General features: G+C 43.5%; 1 protein-coding gene across 1 annotated transcript in view; it reads right to left on the bottom strand.

Annotated features, from left to right (window-relative positions):
* Positions 1-24,593, bottom strand: part of LOC146860906 (mucin-5B-like) — an 814,361-nt gene that overhangs the window by 288,731 nt on the left and 501,037 nt on the right. The window contains exons 13-14 of the mRNA XM_085644901.1: positions 17,738-17,902; positions 7,960-8,048 (exon numbers count right to left, since the gene is read on the bottom strand). Of these exons, the coding sequence (XP_085501027.1) occupies positions 7,960-8,048; positions 17,738-17,902 (254 nt within the window). The remainder of the gene's footprint in view (positions 1-7,959; positions 8,049-17,737; positions 17,903-24,593) is intronic.

The following is a 24,593-nucleotide window of genomic DNA, read 5'->3' as shown; positions in this document are numbered from 1 at the left end:
TTGGAACCAGGCTGAGGTTGCAATATATCACATCCTTTGGCTTAGCCACACAATTTAATTGCATTTGACAAAGGGACGGTGCACTCAAGGAAAAGTCTTTTCAAATATCCCAAAGATTGTTTCTTTATTCTTATTCAAATCCAAGGACAGTCAAACTCAGCCAACGCGTTTCGTTCTTAGAGAACTTCGTCAGGGCATGGATACTTTAAGAAACGGACTTCACGAAACTCAAAGGGATCGGTTTCCAATAGATATAAAAATTCATGTAAAAAGGAGTATGACCTTTCCAAGTCGCTGAAAGGTATACGTATGGGTACGATCGTGTGTTCGTCACCAGGTAATGTAAATGACAGTCAGATTCTTATTCAATCACTACGTGTCAAAAGCATTGTTCTGTCAACATTGTTGTTGTATATTTATGCCCAATGTGTGGGCTGCTTACTTCTTTAAACGAGCGCGCTTCTCCTGATCACAATTTAATTGCCCTAACATTATCCTGTTGAAAGATACTCTAACCCCATACCTCCTCCTCTATCACAATCTCCCTCCTAAGTCTCCAATGCCCCCTCCTGTCAGACTTAACTTCCATAACATCCACAACATGCCCATTCGATAACAGTGGTGCCTGGAAATGTTGGCATGGAGGGTGGCAGATATACTACATATATGCACTCACTCACTCACACCCATGCATTCACTAATATGCATACACACCCCCATTCAAAACACTCACGTACAACAAATTCATACATGGATACATACACACATGCATGCACCAAACATTAGAATACATTAAACTTACCTGCCTTGCAGCTCCAGGAGATGAAAGCTTAGGAGGCTCCAGGAGGGTTGGGACTGTTGCCTTCCCTCATTGGCTGGCGTCTGGTCAGCCAATGAGGGAAGGCAGCCATCTCTTACTCGTCACTGAGTGGGATTAGGTGAGACTGCTGACCACACCGTACTCTATGATGAGCTATCACTGTTTGATATTCGCCCTTGGGCACTTAAGGGATTAAAACTGAAGCGCCCAAGTTTAAAAAAATCAGTGAGTCTCCCTCTCATCCCGAGAAGGAGAGCCTTGAGGCACTTTTGCCGTGACTGAGGAGGTCTTGCCCCCAGAGCTGTGAAATGCTCAGTCTGGCAAAGTTCAGCTCAGGCAGCCAGCAGGGGCCTACGCAGTTAGTGTATTTCTAGTAATCCTGGGCAAAGCACTACGCTACGCTCGCGTAGTTTGCGAAGTTTGCGCTACTTCGCACTACGCGAATTGCTCGTAGCACAGTGCGAACACACGTAGCGTAGTGTTGCGTAGTGCTGCGGTCATTTTTTGCTTGCTCGCGGTCCTCAACGTCAAGTTGGCGACCGCGAGCAAGCAAAATGACATCCTGGCGAGACTTTTTCATTGTTCGCGATCAGCAATATCAAGTTGGTGATCGCGAGCATGGAAAATAAACCTCCCGGCGAGATTCCCAACGCAAGGAGGTCAGGTTTCTCATTGCGAGTGGTCGTGTATGCTCGCGACTGCTCGCGATGAGAAACTACCAGTTCGCGTTGAGAAAGCTGCCGCTCGAGTAAAAATCTACTCGAGCTGCAGAAAACTACAGCTCGCACTGGGCAAGATGCCATTTTCAATGATTGCACAGTGCCGGTTGCTTGTCCGCACTGTGCAATCATTGAAAACGACATCTGGCACAGAACGAACAAGGTACTACGCAGTTCGCGAAGTGCTACGCGTAGCTCGCGTAGTGCGAACTGCACTTTGCGTAGCTTCGCGAAGTGCTACTTCGCGAACTACGCCCAGGGTTAATTTCTAGCCCCTGGTTGCTGGAAGAGAGTTTTATTATAAATACAAAAAAACAATAGTTAAAGTCAAGTGTGCAATGTTCACATGCAATTCAAGTCCTAGGCCTCAGAAATTCCTAAAGCAAACTTCATTTTACAAGTGGCTTAACCAAATGTGCTAAGAAGTGCAAAACACTTAAACGTTGACCTTACCCTGACATGTTTTTAATCTAAGTTTTACATAAAATTGCAGAATGTTTCTGATTAATTTTAACAATTTAAAAATGTTTTCTAGAAATTCTTTGTTGTTAGATGAATTGAAAATGAATTTCACACAAAATACAATGGATGAACAGAAATGCTGACTCTTTTAACATGTTTTTCTTATTTTATAATGAAAAAATGTGATGGTAAAAATGTTTTCAATTGCAGCTAATGTTTCTATTTCACATAGTCCAATGTTTATCTAAAATACAATTTATTTTACTAAAAGTTTAGAAATGTAGTCATGCTCATGGAAATAGAAGGTCTGGAAATCAAAGGGCCTCATATGCAAAAACAATTTTTATGTTTTACATTTCATGATAACTTTCAGTAGTCTATTGTACAAAGTGTGGGAAAGGAAGAGGACCGTCTGTTCACAGAAGATTACAAAAGCTGATTGGACAATAAAAGAAGAAGATACAACTTGGATTGCAACATTCTTTTCAACTGTTTATATTAGTGCATTCTCCTAAAGTAGGTTGACACACTTACCCCATTCGCTTTCCATTTTTTTGTTATGCTATTAACCATTCCACTCTGAAGCTGAAAACGGCTTAAAGTTGAAGTCTGAACGCTGATTTGCCACTCGTTGCAGAACCTATTGCTGATTGCAGTTTGCTATCGGATGATCATTTTTGCCTTATTGCTTGAGGCTTTACTGAGTTTCATGAACCTTTCCTTATGGGAAGTTCTGCTGATATTGATTGATTGAATTGGCTTCATGGTCTAGCACACTCTTATCTCTTGAACTCCTTTGGATTACCGCTAAAACCATTTTTGCTCCATTCCAAGAATAGGGACTTTTCCTGTATGGAATGTGCTTGATGCATTGTTGTTCTGATTTGATCTAACCATATTTTTAATATCAATTCTGTTAGTTGACTGATATGTATGACAAACTGAATAAAAAGAGAACTTACTAAACTCTTAATGAAAATAAAACCTTTAAAAACTAATTCAAACTCTCTTTATTGACCAAACTTAGAAGTAGATCTGTGATTATGACTTTCGTAATGTTTAGTTCCTCATCTTCTCAATGACAGAAGTCTGTCGCATAGAAGCAACAACAAGTACCAAGCAGGGCTCAACCCTGATTGAGTAAGATAGAGATGACAAATGGTGAGGGCGTGGCTTGGCACCAGCCAAGATGGCTGCGTAGTAAGAGAGCTCAGCGGCAGCCTTTCCCATCCTTGACGGAAATCTATCAATCATCTGTCTGATTCTGAACTGCAGGGATCACTGGGGTGTCCGCTCTGGCTGTGGCAGACATTTGGGATTGGGACGGGGCTGCAGATGATGCTCCCAGGGTCCCATTGCCACCGGCTGTGAGGGACTGTGGGCCTCTGCATCGGCTGCTGCTTGCGGGGGTCCACGCAAAATAAATTAAACTGGACGGCAGGGCCTGCCCCTGAGGCCCCCCCCGGGTGGGATGGCCGTGTGATAGTGGGGCTTTGCGGCAGCCCTTCGACCCAGCCGACGCCCGGCAATCCATCACCTGACCCTGAAGAGCAGGGACCAGCGGTGTGTCTGGATCATGGCGTGTAGCATTCCACCAATGCTACACGCGGTGACTTTCCCTGAGCTAAGCAAAACACTACAAGATATGCGCCCCAGTGTGCTCACACTGGGAGGGGACATGAATGCTGCAATGTCACATGAACTTGACAGGATGGTGGCGCCTGCCTGGGTGGGGGGCAGAACCCCTGCGGGTATTGGTGAAGGTGATGGGCCTCTACAAATTATGGAGGCAACACAACCCAACCAGTAGGCAGTACTCTTTACACAATGTATACACGTGGGGCACTTTCTCAGGGCACATCACAAGGCGAGGGACATATCTAATCACTCACCTGTTGAAATCCTGTTTCAAGGACCAATCAGACACCATACCCTTCCACCACATATAGCTCCCTGGCACTTTAAGTATAAGGAATTTCAAGATAAGTTCAGAGAGCGAATGCTGCGTTATTTTGAAGAAAACACAGGGTTTGTTGACTCGCATTGCACTTTATGGGAGGCATACAGAGTGGTGGCCAGGGGCTATATACAGGAAGTGACAGGGGACTGAGGAAAGAGAAGTGCTCCAGGAGTGACAAATTAGAAAATTTGATTGACACCCTGGAAGGAACATTATGACAAAACGAGTCAGACGACCCCGATCTGAGGCACAGGGTATGTGTTAAGCAAAGGGAGCTTAGAGATCTGGAGGAAGATGCAGCGCAGCAACACACTTTAGCCATGCAGAGCAAGCTATACGACCTAGGGGACAAGGATAAACAAGCTTATCGCATGGTTGGAGAAGAGAGATAGAGAGCGAAGCTGGGTCACGGAAATTCAAATGAATGACGGAATGACACGAAGGTCTGGAGCAGACATAGCTGAGGCCTTTGCATCCTATTATGAGCCGCTATATCAAGCAGCAACAGCTAGGACAGAAGACAGGAGAGTTGAATTGCTCAGAGATACCTCTTTGCAACTGTTTCAAAGGACGATAGGGAAACCATTGACCAGGATTTGATAAAGGAGGAGGTAGAAGGGGCAATCCGGGACCTACAATCCGGGAAGGCTGCAGACCTGAACAGGCTTCCCGCAGAACTCTTTAAATGGGTGGCAACAGAGGTGACATAACCGATGTGAGACATGTTCCATACCACATTGCAAGATGGGTGAAGGTGGGTGCCTACCTGAGGACTTGAGCCTAGCCACAATCGCAGTCATTCCAAAGAAAGGCAAGCCCATGGAGCTGTGCAGCTCCTACCGGCCCATCTGCCTACTTAATTTTGAAACTAAAGTTGTGGAAAAGGTATTATCAAGCCGACTCGCTGCCATCATTTCCACCATAATCAACCCAGCTCAATCAGGATTCATGCCTCAGAGAAGCACTAGACTGAACCTCAGGTGCCTATATGGTGTAGTGAACGCTACGGCGGTGAATCCAAATGAACCTGCTGCAGGACTATCACTGGGTGCCCATAGGGCATTAGATAGTATTGAATTGCCCTATCTACAAGCGGTCCTTCTCAGGCTAGGTTTTGTTCTGAACTTTTGCACTTGAGTCCGCCTCCTCTACTGTGACCCAAAAGCCCACGTGCGAGTGAATGGGTCAGTCTCTAGGTCGTTCGCACTCCACAGAGGTATGCATCAGGGGTGCCCACTCTCTTGAGTAATCTTCGCAGTGGTGCTTGAACCACTCGCGGCATGGGTTAAAGACCACCTAATCCAAGGAATAGATGTTGAGGGGTGAGAAGAGCATATTTCATTGTATGCTGATATTATGCATACAGACTTAGACAAACGTTTCACAGACTCATCAACATAATCCGACTCTTCGGCACCTACTCGGGATATCAGATAAACTGGGCCAAATTCCTCATTTTCAATCTCTGTTTTGAGCTCACAACAGACTGCGTGGCCCAGGTACAGCATGAAAGGTTTAAATATCTAGGCAAATGGATCGCGAAATCAGCTGAGGAATTCCTAAACATACATTCCCAACTGGCGAAGCTGCATGGAGACGTATCATACTGGCGGCGACTAACAATATACCTCATGGGTAGAGCAGTACTGTTTAAAATGATGGCCCTCACGTGCCTACTCTTCGCCCTGCAGAACACCCCGTACAAGATCCAAGATACCTATTTCTAGGCCATTGGGAGGAACAAGGCAACCTCCTGTGGGAGGGTGGCAAACCACGCATAGCTCTACGAGGTCCTAGACATCGGGAGTTACTACCTAGCAGCCCAACTCATTCATGTCAATGGCTCGGCCTTCGCACCCCACTCTGAGCCAGCATACCGAGTAGATCGAATGCAATGGGAAACAGAGGGCATCCTGTGGCCCTGTTTTGCGGAAGCAGGGAGAAGTCTCTACCCGGGCATACAGAAGCGGAGATACGAGTATTGCATGTAGCCCCTAAACCACTGGGATGGGAATCCAGACTGACTCAGCAAATGTCAATATGGGAAAGCGACGTACTGAAGGATGTGGGACGCCTGAAGGGATTCTGTAGATGGAGCCTCATTGGCATAGACACCATTGGGGATATATGGCAGAGTAGGAACATGATCAGGCCTGGCCGTAGTTCGTGGAGTTTCGCTATGCGAAACTCCACAAAGTCACAATAAAGCTCTGCGGAGTTCTGCAAGTGGCGGAGTGCAGTGCAAACTGCCGTTCGCGATGGTTTTCCTGCTGCTCGGGTGCAAATTATTCCCAAGCGGCAGCTCGCCCTCGCGAACTTACCGTGCGTGAGCTGGGAAAAAACTCGGCTGCACAATGCGTTTTCTGCACTTCGTGAGTTCCATGAAGAGAGGAGTGCAGAAAACTCTGCAAACTCTGCAAACAGAGCAGAGTTCACCGCCCAGGCCTAAACATGATCGCCTTTAAGGAACTCCAGACAGAATATCTAATGAATGACGGAGAACAGTTTCATTATTTAGAACTGAGACATGCCCTAAAAGGACACATGCCAGAAGGGGAATCATTGCCCGACTACTCCCCCTTGAGAATCGACTGCCACTCGACCCCATGATTGACAAAGGGGTCTCTCCCACATACTGGAAGCTAATGAATAATCTCCCTGACCCCTTGGGCCCATTGAGAGCAGCTTGGGAATCAGATTTTGGACTGCTGGAAAACGATGACTGGGAGGAAGTGATCCAGAGCCTCAGGGAGGCTGCCATAAGGTAGATCAGACACAGACCACTGTGCTAGGGGATGTGGGGAGGCAGGCACCTTCTTTCACATTATCTGAGAGTTTCCCAAAATTCAGTGCTACTGGGCAGGGGTAGCCGGGGTGATGTCCGAAGTGCTGGGCCTACACATACACCTAGACTCATGCTGATATTTACTGGGAGTCACAGGGGAGACCAGGTGGCACAACACATACGAAAATCTGGCTCATGTTGGCCTCAGGGGTGGCAAAGCAAAATATAGCAAGGCTGTGAGGTGCATAGGATCCACCAAAGCTTTCCAGTTAGAAACAGGACCTGGACTGGTGCTGATTGGCAGAAAGTACATAAAAGTAGAGGTTGCCTCAAAAAATTAGATAAAATTTAGAATCCATGGGAGAAATATAGGACCTAGCTGTGTTGGGGACAAAAGTGAGGGAGTGATAGCGAAATAATCGTATGCTGTATCAAGTGCTAAGTCTGTGATTGTTCCCAAATGTATGCAATATTGTATCTCAGGTTCCGGATGTTGCCAAAAATACATCTACTTGATGATCTTTTTGTAATGGTGGATCAAATACATGTTTAATAAAAAGATTTGTTTTTAAAAGAGATGATAACCACTGCCTAACCTGAACAAAAAAAGTATCTGTCAGGCTGACCTTCACTTAGCCTGGCAGACACTCTTCTTCTCTGCAAAAAAGTGAGAGGGTGAAGGCTCTTCACCTGTATGGACAGGCCGTGGCTGATCATTATCCTCTTGCCGTTGCATTTATCTAAATATTACCTACCCAACCTGATTTTAACAAGCGTTGTCATTAATGTTAGGGTAAAAAGTAGCAGGTGGGCTTTATATTGCACAGAGGACCCGTATGAATCCATTCTGTGAAAGCTTGGTCTACATTCTGTGCCTACTTGTACCTGCTGGTGCTGTGGGTATTCCTGCACTGTTGAACTGTCGCCTTCCTGCCTCCTACAGCATTGCAATAGTGGCTTCCACTTTGTGCCTAGATGGGTAGCCACTTGTAGACATCTTGCCATACTTGGATTGATGGATCGTCCCTTCAGTGCAAGCATAGGTAGAGTGATGACACACTTAGCTGCTTGGCCTCAACATCACTAAATCTATGTCTGTTGCCACCAGCCCACAAGATCTCAATGTGAAGTGTGTTGTTCCATCCCCATCACATGGGGACCGCTTCCGCATTCCAGGACCATGGAGCTTTTACTCAGACTGTTGAACACCTACCTTGTAATATGGTGTGGCATCCACAATCAGACTGCAGGGGGCAAAGACATCCTGATTCAGTAGAGAGCACCAGTGTTTAGCATACTGCTCTGAAAGAGAAGAATATCTCAGTGTCAGATTCACTTTCAATTGGGAGCAGGTAAGCACTACCAGTTCATGCTTGGTGTCTTTGAAATTGTAATGAACAATCCTAATTTATACTGAAGTCAGATTTCAAATTACAAGTTTAAAAGTTGGCATTTTCCTGCCTTAGCCATTAGTGCCTGTAGTTTGTACTTGGTTCACATGACTGGATGTAGCTGGCAGTTGAACTTTGTGTATTCCTCCTATACAGTCACACACAGTAGGGAGCTTAGGTGTGCCTGGATGGGCCATCACTAGCAGGACTGCCAAGAGGACCTCCTTCAAAGACCGCCTCGACAACAACGCACAAAATAGCAAGGAGATCTTCAACATCGTGAAGGAGCTCTCCAATCCCAGCTCCAACACCAACGACATCCCGCCGTCGCAAGCCCTGTGCGACTCCCTCGCCACTTTCTTCCACCGCAAGATAGCAGACTTCCATGACAGCTTCAACACTCAGACAGCACCAACAGACAGCAACACAACAGTCTCTCTGCACACCATTGACCACGACCCCTTGCTAGCCTGGACCAGCGTGAGCATCGATGACACCATCAAGACCATGTGCACAAGCCACTCCGGCTCCCCGTCAGACCCATTCCCACACCACATCTTCAACAAAGCCAGCAGCTCCATCACACTCCACCTGCGCAACATCATCAATCTCTCCCTCGAGACCGCGACCTTCCCAGAGACCTGGAAACACGCCGAGATCAACGCCCTACTCAAAATACAAGGCAGACCCTAGAGACCTCAAGAACTTCCGGCCCATCTCTCTGCTCCCGTTCCCGGTCAAGGTCATCGAGAAGATCATCAACAGACAGCTAACCCGATACCTCTAAGCAAACAGAATGCTGGACCCTTCCCAGTCAGGGTTCTGCAGCAACCACAGCACCGAGACCGCCCTCATCGCCGCCACCGACGACATCCGGATACTACTGGACAACGGTGAGACCGCAGCCCTCATCCTCCTGGACCTCTCCGCCCCCTTCAACACCATCTGCCACCGCACACTATGCGCATGCCTCCACGCCGTAGGGATCCGAGACAAAGCCCTGGAATGGACCACCTCCTTCCTCTCCGGCAGAACCCAGAGCGTCCGCCTCCCCCCATTCCGATCCGAAGCCTCCGAGATCATCTGCGGCGTACCCCAGGGTTCCTCCCTCAGCCCGACACTATTCAACATTTACATGGCCCCGCTCACACACGTCGCCCGACAGCACGACCTCAACATAATCTCCTACGTTGACGACACTCAACTGATCCTCTCCCTCACCAAGGACCCCATCACCGCCAAAGCCAACCTCCACAAAGGAATGAAGGCCGTCGCCGACTGGATGAAGACCAGCCGACTGAAGCTGAACACGGACAAAACGGAGGTCCTCATCCTCGGCTCCAACCTTTCAGCCTGGGACGACTCCTGGTGGCCGACGGCACTGGGGACAGCCTCGACACCCACCGACCACGCATGCAACCTGGGAATCATCCTCGACTCAACGCTCTCCATGACCAAGCAAGTCAACGCCATCTCCTCCTCCGGCTTCAACACCCTCCGCATGCTCCGCAAGATCTACAGGTGGATCCCAACAGATACAAGAAAAACAGTCACCTAGGCCCTCGTCAGCAGCAGACTCGACTACGGAAACTCCCTCTACGCAGGAGCCCCGACCAACCTCATCAAACGACTGCAACGCATCCAAAACGCCTCGGCACGACTGATCCTCGACGAACCACGCCACAGCCACATCACCCCCCACCTGAGAAACCTGCACTGGCTGCCTGTCAACAAGAGGATCACCTACAAGCTCCTCACCCATGCACACAAGGCACTCCACAAGACTGGCCCAGCCTACCTCAACAAACGACTTTCCTTCTACACCCCCAACCGCCTGCTCCGCTCCGCTGACCTCGCACTCGCCACCGTCCTGCGCATCCGAAGAACAACCACCGGCGGGAGGTCCTTCTCCCACCTCACCGCCAAGACCTGGAACACCCTCCTACTGAACCTACGACAGACCCAAGACCTGCTGACCTTCAGGAGGCTACTCAAGACCTGGCTGTTCGATCAGTAGCGGCCTCCCTTTCCCCCCCAAGCACCTTGAGACCCTCACGGGTATGTAGTGTGCTCTACAAATGTTGTTTGGTTGATTGATTGATGGGAGGGAGGAGCTCAGTACAGCCCCACTTACACTTGAATAGACTTTGTCCTGCCTTCACACGAAGGGCTGAATACCCCCTATATTTAGTCTGAAACCATGAGAGGAAAGGCAGGATGTCTGGGGACATTAAAGAGAAATCTCTAGAAGTTTACCCCACTTCAAAGGTACAACTGGATATAGATACTAGACCACAGACATTACAACTTCAGTACTGTCCTGGACCTGTGGGTACACTGCCAGGAAAAAAACTGCTGTGATGCTGATGGACTGCTACTCTGCTGGACTGCTGCCCTGCTGGACTGCTGCCCTGATGGACTGCTGCCTTGCTGTGCTTCTGCCTTGCTGTGCTGACCTGCTGACCCTTTGCCTGGATGAGAAGCACTGGACCTGCATCTCCTAAACCCAGAACCTCAGATTGACTCAGAGAGATAGTTGGTTGTCCTACGGACTCGAGCTTCAGAGACCAAAGACTCCAACAACCATGCTCCTGTAGCTCGCGTCTCCCATCTCTGAGTCTACCCTACCAATTGGCGCCACCCCAGTCCTGGGCTTTGGCAGTGGGCCAAAGGTGCTCTGTCAGCCTCTGTGGATCCAGCAGAACCAACACATCTCTTTTGCTGCACATCCTTAAACAGAGCCAACACATCACCACTGCCTCATGGATCAGAACTGCCGCAAAGACATGCATAGCATGGCAGCTTGGCACCACATCAGATGCGCTGCTGCACAATGCATCCTTGACACAGGCCCTCTCATCCCTCATTCACGGCAGTCTTGACAATGATGCCGGACTCCACATCGCAGCTTGCAGCACCTCAGAACTGATGCATCGCCCGACTGCGCAATGCATCCTTGACTCCGGGCTTCGTATTGCAAGCCCTCATCTGGGAATCTTCAATGATGAGTCAGCAGGGCCTTGCGCTGCAGCCTCGCTACATCTTGGAACTGACGCATTGTTTTAGCTGCAAGACATCCTTGACGGGGATCCAAGCATTGCTCCGCAAACCAGGATTTAGGGTACTTTGTTGAGTGGGCCTAACTGGGTCCCAATAGCTCCATCACAATAAGCATGAACTTGTGACTTTGTCCCTGGTCCGGCTCGACAAGATAGCCGCAGTTGGTGCTGAATGCCTTTTGGTACTGTGTTTGCTAGAATCTTTAAAATGTAATATCTCTGGTTCTAGAGATTAGATTTTTGTTGTTTGTCTTGTTTTATTCATTGCAAATCACTCTATTAGTTTAACTCTGTTGTGGGATCCTTCTGTGGTGTGTTTTCCTTGTGTTACGGTTTGAATTGTTACACAGATACTTCACACATTGCCTATTAGTTAAGCCTGACTGTCCTGCACCAAGCTACCTCAGGTTTAGCTCAGGTTAATTTAGGGTTTGCTTGTGACTTCATACTGAGAATAATTGTGGCTGCTACTTGAGAAGGGTTTCACCCCCCACAACCTGTAACCCAATTTCTTACAATAAATAAATATTTAAAAAGCCATTTTCACAAAGTGAGTATAGACTACATTTTCCAGTAGCTGGCATAAATATGATAAAAAACCTAATCCATACCTCAGCCTAGGAATTTCTAGCAAAATGAGTCAAGCCTGAGAACCAGGTGTTAAAGGGTTGTACATGGCCCAGTCTGCGGAATTATAGTAGGGGGGAGATGGGACATCAGAGGCAAACAACCGAGCCCACAAGCAATGGTTCAAGAGCTCCTTTTAACCATGGTTCCCAAATAAGGCGGACAGGATCTGCTTCCTTTTGTTCCTTGTGACTGGCAGTGAAAATATTTTTTAATAGCTGGCAATGGTCCCAAGGACCACTGCCTGCTCTTGAGAAATGAAACAGAAACGTTTATTTTTTTCTTCTTTAAATGAATCCATTTTCCTTTAAAGAAAACAGGCTGAATTTAAAACAAAATAACTGCTTTATTTAAAAAGCAGTCACAGACATGGTGGTCTGCTGACCCCAGCAGGCCACCATCCCTGGGAGTGCTAGCCATTCCCAATTGGTTGCAAATTGTGTCCTGCCGTATGCCATTAGGAATAGCAAACAGTGTGTGAGACACTGTTATACATTCCATATTGTGAGTCACAAATTGCAAGTCACAAATCGATGCAATTTGCGACTCACAAAATGGAAGGATCCTACATCTGGCCCAAAGAGTTGTATTCCTGATTGCAATCTAATAAATCACTACACCTCCCACATATTCCAGTATTTTCTCCCAACTTGGGTGACCCTCTTAGCAAGAGCCCCCATTAATTTGTGACAGAGGCCTGATTACGCCACATGTGCAACTATGTCAGTTTTATCTTCTTGGGTTTAGTTGTGTGACTCAGTTAATTAATTCTTATCCTAGGTTTAGTTCATGCAGAATGTCTCAAGTCCTCATGCTTGAGATCCTTTGAGTACATCCTAGTCCTAGTCGCAGGTGAAGCCTTCTGCCACCGGTTTGAGAGTTTCTGTTAGAAATTGAGGTTTCCAGTTGGCAGAGTATACACCCTGTCCATGCAGGAGCCACAGTCCTAGTCATGGTAAGTTACATACACAGTCTAAATAACCCCGTGCTTATGCTCTGATAGCTTGGCACAGCGCAGTCATGCTTACCTTAAGAGGCAATGTATAAAGTATGTGCAACACTTCAATTACAGTAACACAGTGAAAATACCACAAAAATACTGCACACCAGTTTAGAAAAATAGAGAAAATGTATATGAGTAAAAGAAGACCAAAACAACAAAAATGTAATTATTTGAAGTCGAAGTATGAAATTTTAAATATTAAATCCAAAAACAGTGCTTAGAAGTCAATAGCGCTAAAAGGTTACTTGAGGTAGCACTGGACTGGGGCAAATCCAAAGTTTCAGGTCCACCGTGAAGGAGGGTAGGCTGGCTAAAACACCCATGCAAGGCCAGCTGAAAAAGTACCTTTCTTTGTATAGAGCAAGTGTCGACATCGACTCAATGTCTCAATTCTGATTCACGCAGTCAGCTCGATGAGTCAGAGTCGTGCCTTGCAATCGGTGTCAAAGGATCTGCACTGCAGCGAAGTCAAGCCTCGCAGTGGCGTCTGCAGATCAGGGCTGCATCATTGTGGAACCTCGCAGTCAAGACTGTCGTCGTCATCGTATCAGCACTGCATCAGAGGGCATTGTGTTGGTTCTGATCGGTGCAAAGAGGTTACTGCGTCGATTTTTGCAGAAAACAGTGGAAGAGCCCAATTCTGAGGCCCAGGACTGGAGAGGTCACTCAGGCTAGGGTAGAATTTACAGATGGCAGCAGCCAGCAGAACTAGCAGATTTGCAAAAAGTCTTTTGTGACCCTGAGACTTCAGAGAATAAGAGGCAAACCAGCAAGCCCTTGGAGAAATTTGGCTTCAGGGATGTAGAGAGCATGTCCAGTCCTTCTCATTCCCAGGCAAGAAGCAGCAGGCAGCATGCCAACACAACATAGCATATGGCAAAGTAGCAATCCCTCATACAGCACAGCAATCAGCAGGCCAACACAGTAATGTGGTTAGCAAAGTGGCTCAGCAGCTCTCCTTCCAGGCAGAATGTCCTTGGTTCCAGCACAGTTCCGATTTGGTGGTGTCAGGGGCCAAGTACTTATACCCAACGTACCTTTGAGGTGGGGGAGACTTCAAAGACGCTTTTGAAGATCACAAGCACCCTGCCGCTCCTGAACTGGCTCCAGACTCTCACTACAGGTGTGTGGGGACAGTTACAACCCTATTCAATTGCAAGTGTCAGCTCCTCCCTCTCAATCTACCTCAGGAAAGCCCATCAGCCTGGTGTTGGGTCATCAGGATGCAAATTTCACACCCAGCTTCCTTTGTGTGACTATCTAGATGGAATGCACAAAGACCAGCTGTCACCCAACCAAGATGTATTTTCAGAGACAGTCAGAGGCACAGAATGGTTACCATGAGAAAATGTCGACTTTCGAAACAGTGGCCTTTTCAGACTTACAATTTAATATGCTACGATTTTAAATTGTGGGTCCAGAGACACCAAACTCCAAATCTCTATCTTTTCCCAATTGGAAATTACATTTAAAAGATGTTGTAAAGTAATCTCAATGTTAACCTATGAGAGATTAGCCTTGCAGTAGTGAGAAACTAGCAGTTTTTCACTACCAGGGCATCTAAAGCTCAAAAGTACATGACCTATATTTTATATATACAGCACCCTGTCCATAGGCCTGCCTAGAGCCTACCTTAAGGGTGACATATAAGTAATGAAAGGGATGGTTTGGACCTCACAAGTAGATTAACTTGCCAGGTTGAAATTGCAGTTTAAACCTGTACATAAAGGGTCTGCAGTGGCAGGTCTGAGCCATGTTTAAGGGCTACTGAAGTGGGTGGCACAATCAGTGCTGCAGGCCCAGTAAAAGCACTTAATGTACAGACCCTGGGCACGTATAGTGCACATTACTAGGGACTTACAAGTAAATTAAATATGCCAATTGTGGATAAGCCTATGTTGCCATATTTAGAGTGAGTGGTAGAGAGCCAAGAGTCCTAAAGCCAGCAAAAGTCGGCGAAACATTAGGTCAGGAGGCAAAATGTCAGGGGAAACCATGCCAAGGATACCAGGTCTAACAGTCTCACAGATCTGTAATGTGAAAGGTATGCTGTCCTCATGGCAGCTTTTCAGCACCAGGGTCAATTACAGCAGGGCAGGTCCGGATGTCAAGGCACAACTTTTCAGCATGTGCGGCCTCCCAGACAAACCCGGCTCCACTCAGCGACAACGTAAAGTTGCAGCATCCTAGGCTGATCGAGTTTCACATAGTGATGATATGTCTTCTTTTCTTCTTTCAGCAGTAGCAGCACCAGCTTGTGGCCCACAGCCATAGTCAGAGAAAGTATCTGCAATTGATTTGGGGAAGTCTTTGGGGCAGATCTAAGCATGAACAGTGGTAGGAGATCATGAGACTCACTCATGTTAGAGGTCACTCCTGTTTTCGCTTTCTAATGCAGTCTGCTTTCTCTGGGCCAAGAATATGCTATACTTCTCTTCCTGGGCCAGCTCTTCTCTCTCAGTGCCTTCCCTCTCGCACCAAGTAGACAGGCTTCTAGAGACTAGTAACACTCTGAGCTCCTCCAGTAGAAATTGCAGACTTCAGGAATGTTACATCACCCCCGGGAGACAGACTATCAGGCCAACAGAAGTCATGGTTACACAGCTGCTCTTAAAGTACTCTATAGAGCACTCCATAAGCAACTGAAACAAGTGGGCTGGCTTGGATCCTACTTGTACACACACTTTTGAGACATGGGTTGTGAACCACTGTCTCTAATTTTAGAACTGGTTTGAGGTAGCTCTCTTTCAGTTGTCCTTCTCCTGCTACTCTACAGATACAGCCTTTGTGTTAAGTGCTGATTCGCACAGCAGGTAGCATTGAGGCTGACTCTAAGCAATGAAGTGTGAAATCTCTGTGCCTGGCTGTCATCAGTATTCCTGAAGCAGTAATCAGGGACAGTCAAAAGAGAAGGCATGCACTAGAAACGTCCTTGCTTTGAGCAACACAAACTGCTGTCCACCCCTAACAATACCATCCAACATATGGCAGTGTTCAGGAAAAACTCATCAAGAACGTCTTGCTAAAAAAGTCTTCATGGACTTTCTTTTGCACCCACATCTTTATCCTCCACACTATAGTGTCAGTGTCACAATCTCCACCATCCAGCCATATGAATGCAGACAATACACTTCCACCGTCTAGGGAAGCTGTCCTCATTCTCCATCTAGCGCAATGTTAAACTTCAAAATTGGCCTTACTAACTTCAGGATATAGACTCACATGCACAGGGTCCTGCTACCAGACAGATATCACCTGCTCAATGTATACACTCATCACTCATCAAGAACACTGGATATCAGTGCAAGGTTTCTGGGTCTTCACATAACAGTGGAACTTTACATAAGAGGGGCCAGTAGACCATACTCTCACTGACACCAATAAAAAAGGTATAGTCACATTATAATCATAAACCATGATATGCTACCATCCCCACCTTATATGATTCATCTTAAAAACATGGACAGCAGTCCATTGTCTTCTATTAAGGCACGCTTGGTGTGCTTCTCCAGGACATAGGACAAGTCCTGGACATCACATTTTCAGGGACAGCCCTTGGCCTCTGCACTGATCCTAAATTAGAATGATGCCTTTGCTGAAATATTAGTTAGGTTACCATATCCACATGCAGTCAATCATTCAGGTCAGTGGCACATGCTTGTTTCTCCAAGCAGGGGACATTCCCTACACAGCTTCTCAACCCTAACATTTACACAATCACTTCTTTTTTTCATACAAGGATGTGAAGGATGGCTGTGTGTTTCTTCTTGTTGGGCAAGATAGAGAAAGACACTTTGTTATCATCTATATATGGTGTGCACAGTGACAACAAATCAAGTGCATTGTATATCCCTAGGCAATTTATTATACTTGTCACAGATCTATTGATCTATATGCTTTTCTAATGCAGACAATATAAAACTGATTATAACAACCAATATATAAAACAAACAATGAGAAAATGTTTTGAAGCACAGTGACAACATCATAGCCAATGAGTTTTGACTGAGGCATTAATATTGCTGATTAGAATTTTCACACAGAACCTCTTTTTTGTTGAGGTGTTCAGCTACAGAGTTCAGCAGGTTTTTTTTATCCTACCGATTCTATTTTTTCACATTATTTCCAGAAATGATCTCCTACGTTTTGCCACATTCCTTGACTGAACAGTTTGTTTGCACCCCGGGTATAGGCCCTTAATTCAAATTTGTGCTACCTTTATAACCTGCTGAGAATGATCCATATTTTTCTGATAATGTAGCAAGAGACAGGCAATTGTATGGGTGTGGGGTTAAAATACTCAGGGGCATATCTATTAGGAAGTCACACAGAGCAGTGCATCAAGTCACCTTGCTGGTCTAGGCTGTGTGACAGGGAAAGGACAGGAATGTGCTCTATTTATCATAACACAGTGCATTCCTGCCTTTTCCTAGCGCTTGTGCACAATGCGCTGCCTAGAGCCAATGCAGGGACTGCGCCATGGTGAAAGGATGCCTGCATTGCAAGCAGTATTGTTTATGCGTAGAAAGGGACACCTTCCTGCACAAAAATGACCCTGTGAGTCACTTTCCTCTTTCTATGTGTGCTGCAGAATGCAGCACAATTAGAAAGAGTTAAAAACGAGGCGATGTAAAGATATTTTTCCTGGTTACACATCCCCCGGGGATGCATAGCAGTTTCTGCACATTCCTAGGATTACCACTTATGGTAAATCTGGAAATGCGTCAAAATCCATGGGTTTTGCGAGAGAACACCCCCATTGTGTGGTGCAAATGTGACACAACTCTTTGATAAATATGACCCTCAACATTTTGCAACTTGAATGTTGAGGCTTGCATTACTCACAAAGCACCTTGTGTAAATCACATGATCACATCTATTTTTATAATCTGTACACATTACTTTGCTTACCTTTGGCAGAGCTTGTACTGCAAGGGTCAAGAAAGGTGTCTGTTGAATCTGGACAGCTAGCCTGAGTCTTCCAGGAGTTCGCAAAGGCAGCGGCTGAGTCCTCCACGACTCCAGTGGCCGTAAGCAAGTCATCTGCCTGTTGATTATTGAAGTTTCCACAAAGACCTTCCAAAATAAATGGAAATGATTGCCTTTAACTTGTCATAGAACAATAGAGCGATCCGCACTAACAAAATACCTATTAGAAAGATAAATAATATGCCAACCTCCAGTCCAAATTCCTTCTACTTCTCTCAATACCTGCTCTACTGTGGTACTACACATCTCAGAGAGTTATGAAATGAGCAATAGGCCTTGAGCCAACCATGTTATGGTTGCCATTTGGAAAGATGTGTTCCAATATGAGTTATTGGCAAGATATGGATGCCTAGAGATGGAAAATATGTTATAGCAAATCATAACCCCTTGCCATTTGGGTGTAACCCCCTCGCTCCCAAGATACATTGATATAAATGTAAATGTTTCATAATTTTTAATATTGCGAATGTTATTATTAAAAAATACAATTACAGTAAATGTGATTATAGACATTGATAAGTATAATAGCAGTTATGATTATATATCAGGTACACAAAGTAAAATTCGGAAATGTTTTAATTTATTTATTTTTCCAGAGCTTGTGGTGAATGAATGTGCTGTATCACGAAGAAGACTGAAACAAGCTGATCCTAACCCTCTCCCTGTTTAGTATCTAGAGAGATATACAGACTATTAAGCGAAAAGCTGAAACAAGTGTCATTGATGACGCTGGAATGAGGGAGTGCACGAGTATATGCTTTTAACAGAAGAACATCATTAAAGTCAAATGTGCATGCTGAACAATGTATATTTTGTGGAGAGATAAAATGCTAAAAGCGAACATCAATGCATGAGAAATTAATCAAGGCCCACATAGGTTATAGTTGACCAAAGGCTCCAAGAGTGTACAAACATTGATGTGATTCAAAGATCTTAGCAGTTTGTAGTAGGGACATAGTGGCTGAAAAAGCCCATTATCATGCATCTTGTTATAGGAAATATACAGGGGCTAAAGCAAAGGAGGAAGATCATGCATCTAGCATTCATACCGATGACCACTATAAAAATATGAGAGATGAAGCATATGATGAACAATTTCAATACATTAGAACTGTGATATTCCTAACAAGGAAATAATACGTGTGAACACTCTCACTGAAAGGCTTGAAACCTTCATGAAATGCAGAGGAATGCAGAGAATAGACAAATCAACCAAAAAGCTTATTAGAAGAAAATTGGACTCTGAGTTCAGTGACAGCCTCCACATATTTTCAGACAACCTCCACATTTTCCCTGAGAGCAAAGGAGAATTATTCACCCAACCTGATAAAGTCATGCTACAGTATGTTGTAAGAGAAAAACAGAGTTTGAAAAGAGAATCATCAGTTTTAAAGGTTGAGGCAACAGGCATGAACAATATAATTGATAAAACATCATTGCACATAAGAACAATGATTAAAATAAACTTAACATCAGCACCATGGCCATATCATTCATCAGACGTTGATAAGCTCAGATGACATAGATGTGTTTATTATGCATTTGGGATTCCGTGACAGAATCATGGCTAAATTGTTTCTGATATGTAGTACTAAAATACACATGTGAGTCCTTGACATTGGGAAAATAGCTTCAACTCTTGGTGAAAATGTTTGTCGAGCTATGATAGGTCTCCACATGTTTACAGGATGTGACACAGTAAGCACATTTGTGGAAAAAGGAAGTGCATTCCAAATCCTGTCTGCCAACAGACATACACAGGAAACATCTCGCAGCTTGGTGACAAATGGGATATCTCTGAAGAACTAATGGACTAATTGGAGCAATTCTCGTGCTTGCTGTATGCACTAAAATCTTCAGTTCATCAAATGAATGCCTTGAGATAGCACCTATTCTTCACAAAGAAGAGGGAGATAGACAATCATCAACTTCCACCTTGCAGGGACTGTCTGAAGAAACATGCAAATTATCAAGCCACTATAAGAAAGAGATATCTTTTGAATGATACTAAGGGGATCATTAGGATAATGGGCGGATCGGCACCGCCCATATGGCGGTGGCGATCCGCCCTCCAAAAAACCTCCGCCCGGTACAAATTTCCCCTGCCACATTACCATGACGGGGGGGACCCCGGCGGACGGGAAGACCGTCTGCTGGTTTTCCGCCGGAAGGCAATCCGGGTGGAAAAGCAGTTTATATGGTGGCATGTCTGGTAGACACCGCCATCCATATCAATGTGCAGGCGGGGATGTGCCGTTGCCGCCACGGAAAGGCAGGCAGTTTTTGCCATGGCAGACGGTTTTTGCCATTGGGGGCCCATAGCGGGCCCCCAGGGATTCTGGGGGATGGGGGTGCACATGGGGGGTACCTATGGTACCCCCCTGCAGTTCCATGCACAACATGGCAGGCACCGCGCGGTGACTGCCACGTTGTGCATGGAAGTGCATGACATGCCTTCTTGGCATTGTGGTGGGTGGTGCTGAGAGCACCGCCCGCCGCAATGTCAAGTAATACCACCAACGGGACCCCCGCACCGTTGGCGGGCGGTCATATTCCCCAAGAGGATGGCGGGCGGACAAAGTCTGCCCGCCATCCTAATGACCCCCTTAGACACCTAGTCCAATTGGGAGATGGTGGAAGTTGGAAAAATGTGACAGAGCAGAGCAACTGGTAGTGGACTAGATGGAGGGGCAGCCAGCACCCCAGGCTGTGTTCGATCTAGTAGTTTGCAACTGCATTAGGAATTGCCAACATGTGTCTGCTGACTAAATTACCTCAAGTGCAATAACATGTACAGACTTCATGCCTGTGAAAATCAAACACACAGATGAAGAGAATGATGACACCTATTCAGAAGATAATGACGATAAATGTGAATGATAAAATTGTGTTTATGTTTACTCATGACATACATTGCTTATCTAAGATGTACCAATTATTATTCTTTGGAATTGTTGATAATTATACATATAATTCATATAAATATATGAGGAATGGCTTGCAGACAAAATATCCAGTTGGAATTGTCGAACTACAGAAAAATCGAGAACTAAATATCGTGAGTCAGAAATATCGACAGCAAGAATATAGTGGTCAAGAATATCGATTTTAAGGTAAGAAATATCATTAAAAAAAATATAGGTCATTAATATAGTTTGCGAAAATATAGTTCTTTAAAATATTTTTTTTTAATTGATGTTATGTACTTTAGTATACATTTTAAATGTATGTGATGTATTTTTTTTGTATAAGAATTGTTTAGTTTTTTTAATATATTGGTTACATTTTTAGTAGTTATCAATTTCATTTCGGTTTTTGTTTTAGTTCCATATCGGGTTGTGGGTTCATAGAGGGAATAGGGTGGGAAGTAATTCAATTATAATACATTAATGAAAATGTATTATTTATTAATATTTATTTCATTGAGATTTTATAGTGATAATAATGGGAAGTAATTCAATATTAATTACATGTTAAGTGGTTGTTAATTAGTATTAATTAATTTATTGGTAATTAATTATGGTAATAGTGTACTTTTTTTGGAGTGGGTTGTGGGGTTTGTAGGGTTAAAGGGTGAGATGTAATTTATTTGTAATTAATTATTAATAAGTTGTTAATTAAGATTAATTAACTAATTGAAAATAAATATGGAAATTGCATCATTAATTGTAGGTGTGGGTTGTGGGGTTTGTAGGGGTAATGGGTGGGAAGTAATATATTTTTGAATAATTAATAATTAGTTGTTCATTGATATTAATTGATTGAAAATTGATTATGGAAATTGTGTAATTAGTTTCAGGTGCGTTTTGTAGGGTTTATAGAGGTAAAGGGTGGGAATTAATTTATGTTTAATTAAGTAAGAAATAGTTGTTAATACTCATTAATTGAAAATTAAATATGGAAATTGGGTAATTAATTATAGTTGTTAAGGGTGAGAAGTAATTTATGTTTAATTAATTAACAATTAGTCAATCATTATTATTAATTAATTATTTGTTATTTAATTAGGGTAATTGTTTATTTTTGTGTGAGCGGGTTTCACTTTTATAGGGGTAAAGGGTGGGGATTTTACTTACTTTATAATTAGTTGTTAAATACTATTAGTTTTCTAATTAAAAATAAGTTTTGATTGTGTAATTCATTTTTTACAGTTTCATTTTAGGTGAGAGTCTTGGGGATTATAGTGGTAATGTGTGGGAAGTTAATACATTTTTATGAGTTTTAAGTTGTTTTTTAATTAATAATATGTTTTCAATTGGAAATTATTTATGTTAATTATGGAAGTACATTTAAAAAAAATGTAGATGTGGGTTGTGCATTGTGTGGTGTTATAGGGTAGGAAATAATTAATGTTTTCATTTTTAAATATTTTCTAATTACAAATATTTATTTGTTTGAAAATTATTTTTTACTTTATTTAATATAATACTTGTAGGATTTTGTCATATGTATTTAACATTATAATATGTTTTTATTTTAAAAAGTTATGATATTAAATATATTTGTATTTCAATTTTTAAAATATTTATGTTTTTTATTCATTTGCTTTTTAAATACTTTGTTGTTTTTGTTAGTATTTTGTTTGCTTTTAATTTTGAACTGACTGGAGTGGGAATAATAATTGTTACCCCTCTGTAATACAACACTTTCCCTACTGTTGCACTGATAGGAGTGGGAACAGTAAATTTTATCCCACCACTTTCCAAAATTTTCCCTGCTGTTGCACTCACTGGAGTGGAAATAGCAATTTTTAGCCCTCCTCTATCCAGCACTTTCCATATGGTTATACTCATTTGAGAGGGAAAAGTCATTTTTACCCCTTCACTATCCAACACTTTCCCTACTGTTACACTTATTGGAGTGGGAATAGTAATTTTTACCACTCCTCTATCCTATATTTACTGTTGCACTCACTGGAGTGGGAATAGTACATTTTATTCCTCTGCTATCCAACACTTTCCCTACGATTTCACTTACTGGAGTGGGACTAGTAAAGTTTACCCCTTCGATAGTCAACACTTTTCCTACTGTTGCACGTATTGGAGTGGGAATACTCAGTTTTACAACTCTGCTATCCAACACTTTCCCTACTGTTGCATTCATTGGGTTGGGAATAGTACATTTTATTCCTTAGTTATCCAACACTTTCCTTAATGCTGCACTCACTGGAGTGGAAATAGTAATTTTTACCTCTTCGATATCCAACACTTTCTCTACTGATGCACCTATTGGATAGGGAATAGTAATGTTTATTCCTCTGCTATTCAACACTTTTCCTACTGTTGCACTCATTGGAGTGGGAATTGTAATGTTTACACCTCAGCTATCCAACACTTTCCCTAATATTGCACTGACTAGAGTGGGAATAGTACATTTTAACCCTCCAATATCTAACACTTTCTCTACTGTTGCATAGAGAAATTACTCTTGCAATTACTGTTGCTATTTAGATTTGATTTTATTGATATGTAGCTATATGAATATATAGATTTATTTGTAATTTTTTATATAATTGTAAAATTATAAAATACATTAACATTAATAGTGTAGTCATTATTTTAATGCATATATATATCTATATCTATATATATTAATTATTATGTATGTGTGTTTAACTTTTAAAATTAAGTTTATTTGTTATATTTGTTAAAATGTATATTAAATCAATTTTTTTTAAATACATTTTATTTTATATATTTAATATTAATTATTTATTTTATATATATACATAAATCGATATTTGTACAACTATATTTTGACATCGATAATTTTTTTCCATTTTCGTACCCAACTGTTTAAGTATAGGGATTCGATATTCCTGCATTCTATATTTTTACCTAAATATTTTTTCATCTATATTTTTGAGGACCATATTCTGTCACTAAACCATTAGGCATACAATAAAGTTTTATTGTTAATATTTTAAGGAAAATGGGCCTCATTACGATGGCGGATGGACTTTAGTCCGTCTGCCATTGATACAGATTTGCGACCGGCCACCTATGAGGCGGCCTCCCCACAATCCTAATCACGATGCAACCACCACCACGCTGGTTGCATCACCTATATTTTGCATTGTGCCAGGGATGCGGTCAGCAGCCCCCACCACAATGCAAAATAAAGGGTGCAAAATTCGTTTTGTGGCGGGTTGTCTGCAGAAAAAAGAACGGAGGAAAGGAATATCGTAATCCTTACGACAGTCCTTGCAAGGCACCGCCGCAATATTCGCCAATGTGTTTGTTCTGACAGGTAGTCAGAAAAGGACTGCCTGTCGAAACCGTGGTCGGGCGGTCTTTACGACCGCCGCACTTAACCATCGATTACCCACCATCATAATATGGTGGGGGGAAAACAGCAGTACGAAGGTGGAGGGCCCGTCACCAAACGGCTGGCATTGGCGTGCCCTCCGCCACTGTAGTGAGCCCCAATGTTGGGTCATTATTACAATTAATAAACATAAATATTTTCAGATAAAATTACATTTAAACAATCTGGTGAAATTAGGTTTATTTTTCCACATATTTTGTTGGATTCGGATGCTAAAAAAATATGAAAACCATTATTTGTTTCTGGCTATGATTGCTGATCCAATATTATTAGACAAAAGGCAAGGAGCAATGACTTGCTATCACATATTTTCCATCTCTACACATCCACACCTTGCAAAAAAATCATGTTAGAACACGAAAACCTGAGTGGTACCAATGGTCTAAATCTGGGTTCCTGGTTCACTGCCTACAATGAGCTTGCCATATATATGGTAATTTTTAAAATAATT

This window comes from Triturus cristatus, chromosome 3_1 (assembly GCF_964204655.1).
Source record: "Triturus cristatus chromosome 3_1, aTriCri1.1, whole genome shotgun sequence".
In the NCBI taxonomy this organism is placed as follows: Eukaryota; Metazoa; Chordata; class Amphibia; order Caudata; family Salamandridae; genus Triturus; species Triturus cristatus.
This window is presented reverse-complemented; position numbering and strand designations above follow the sequence as displayed.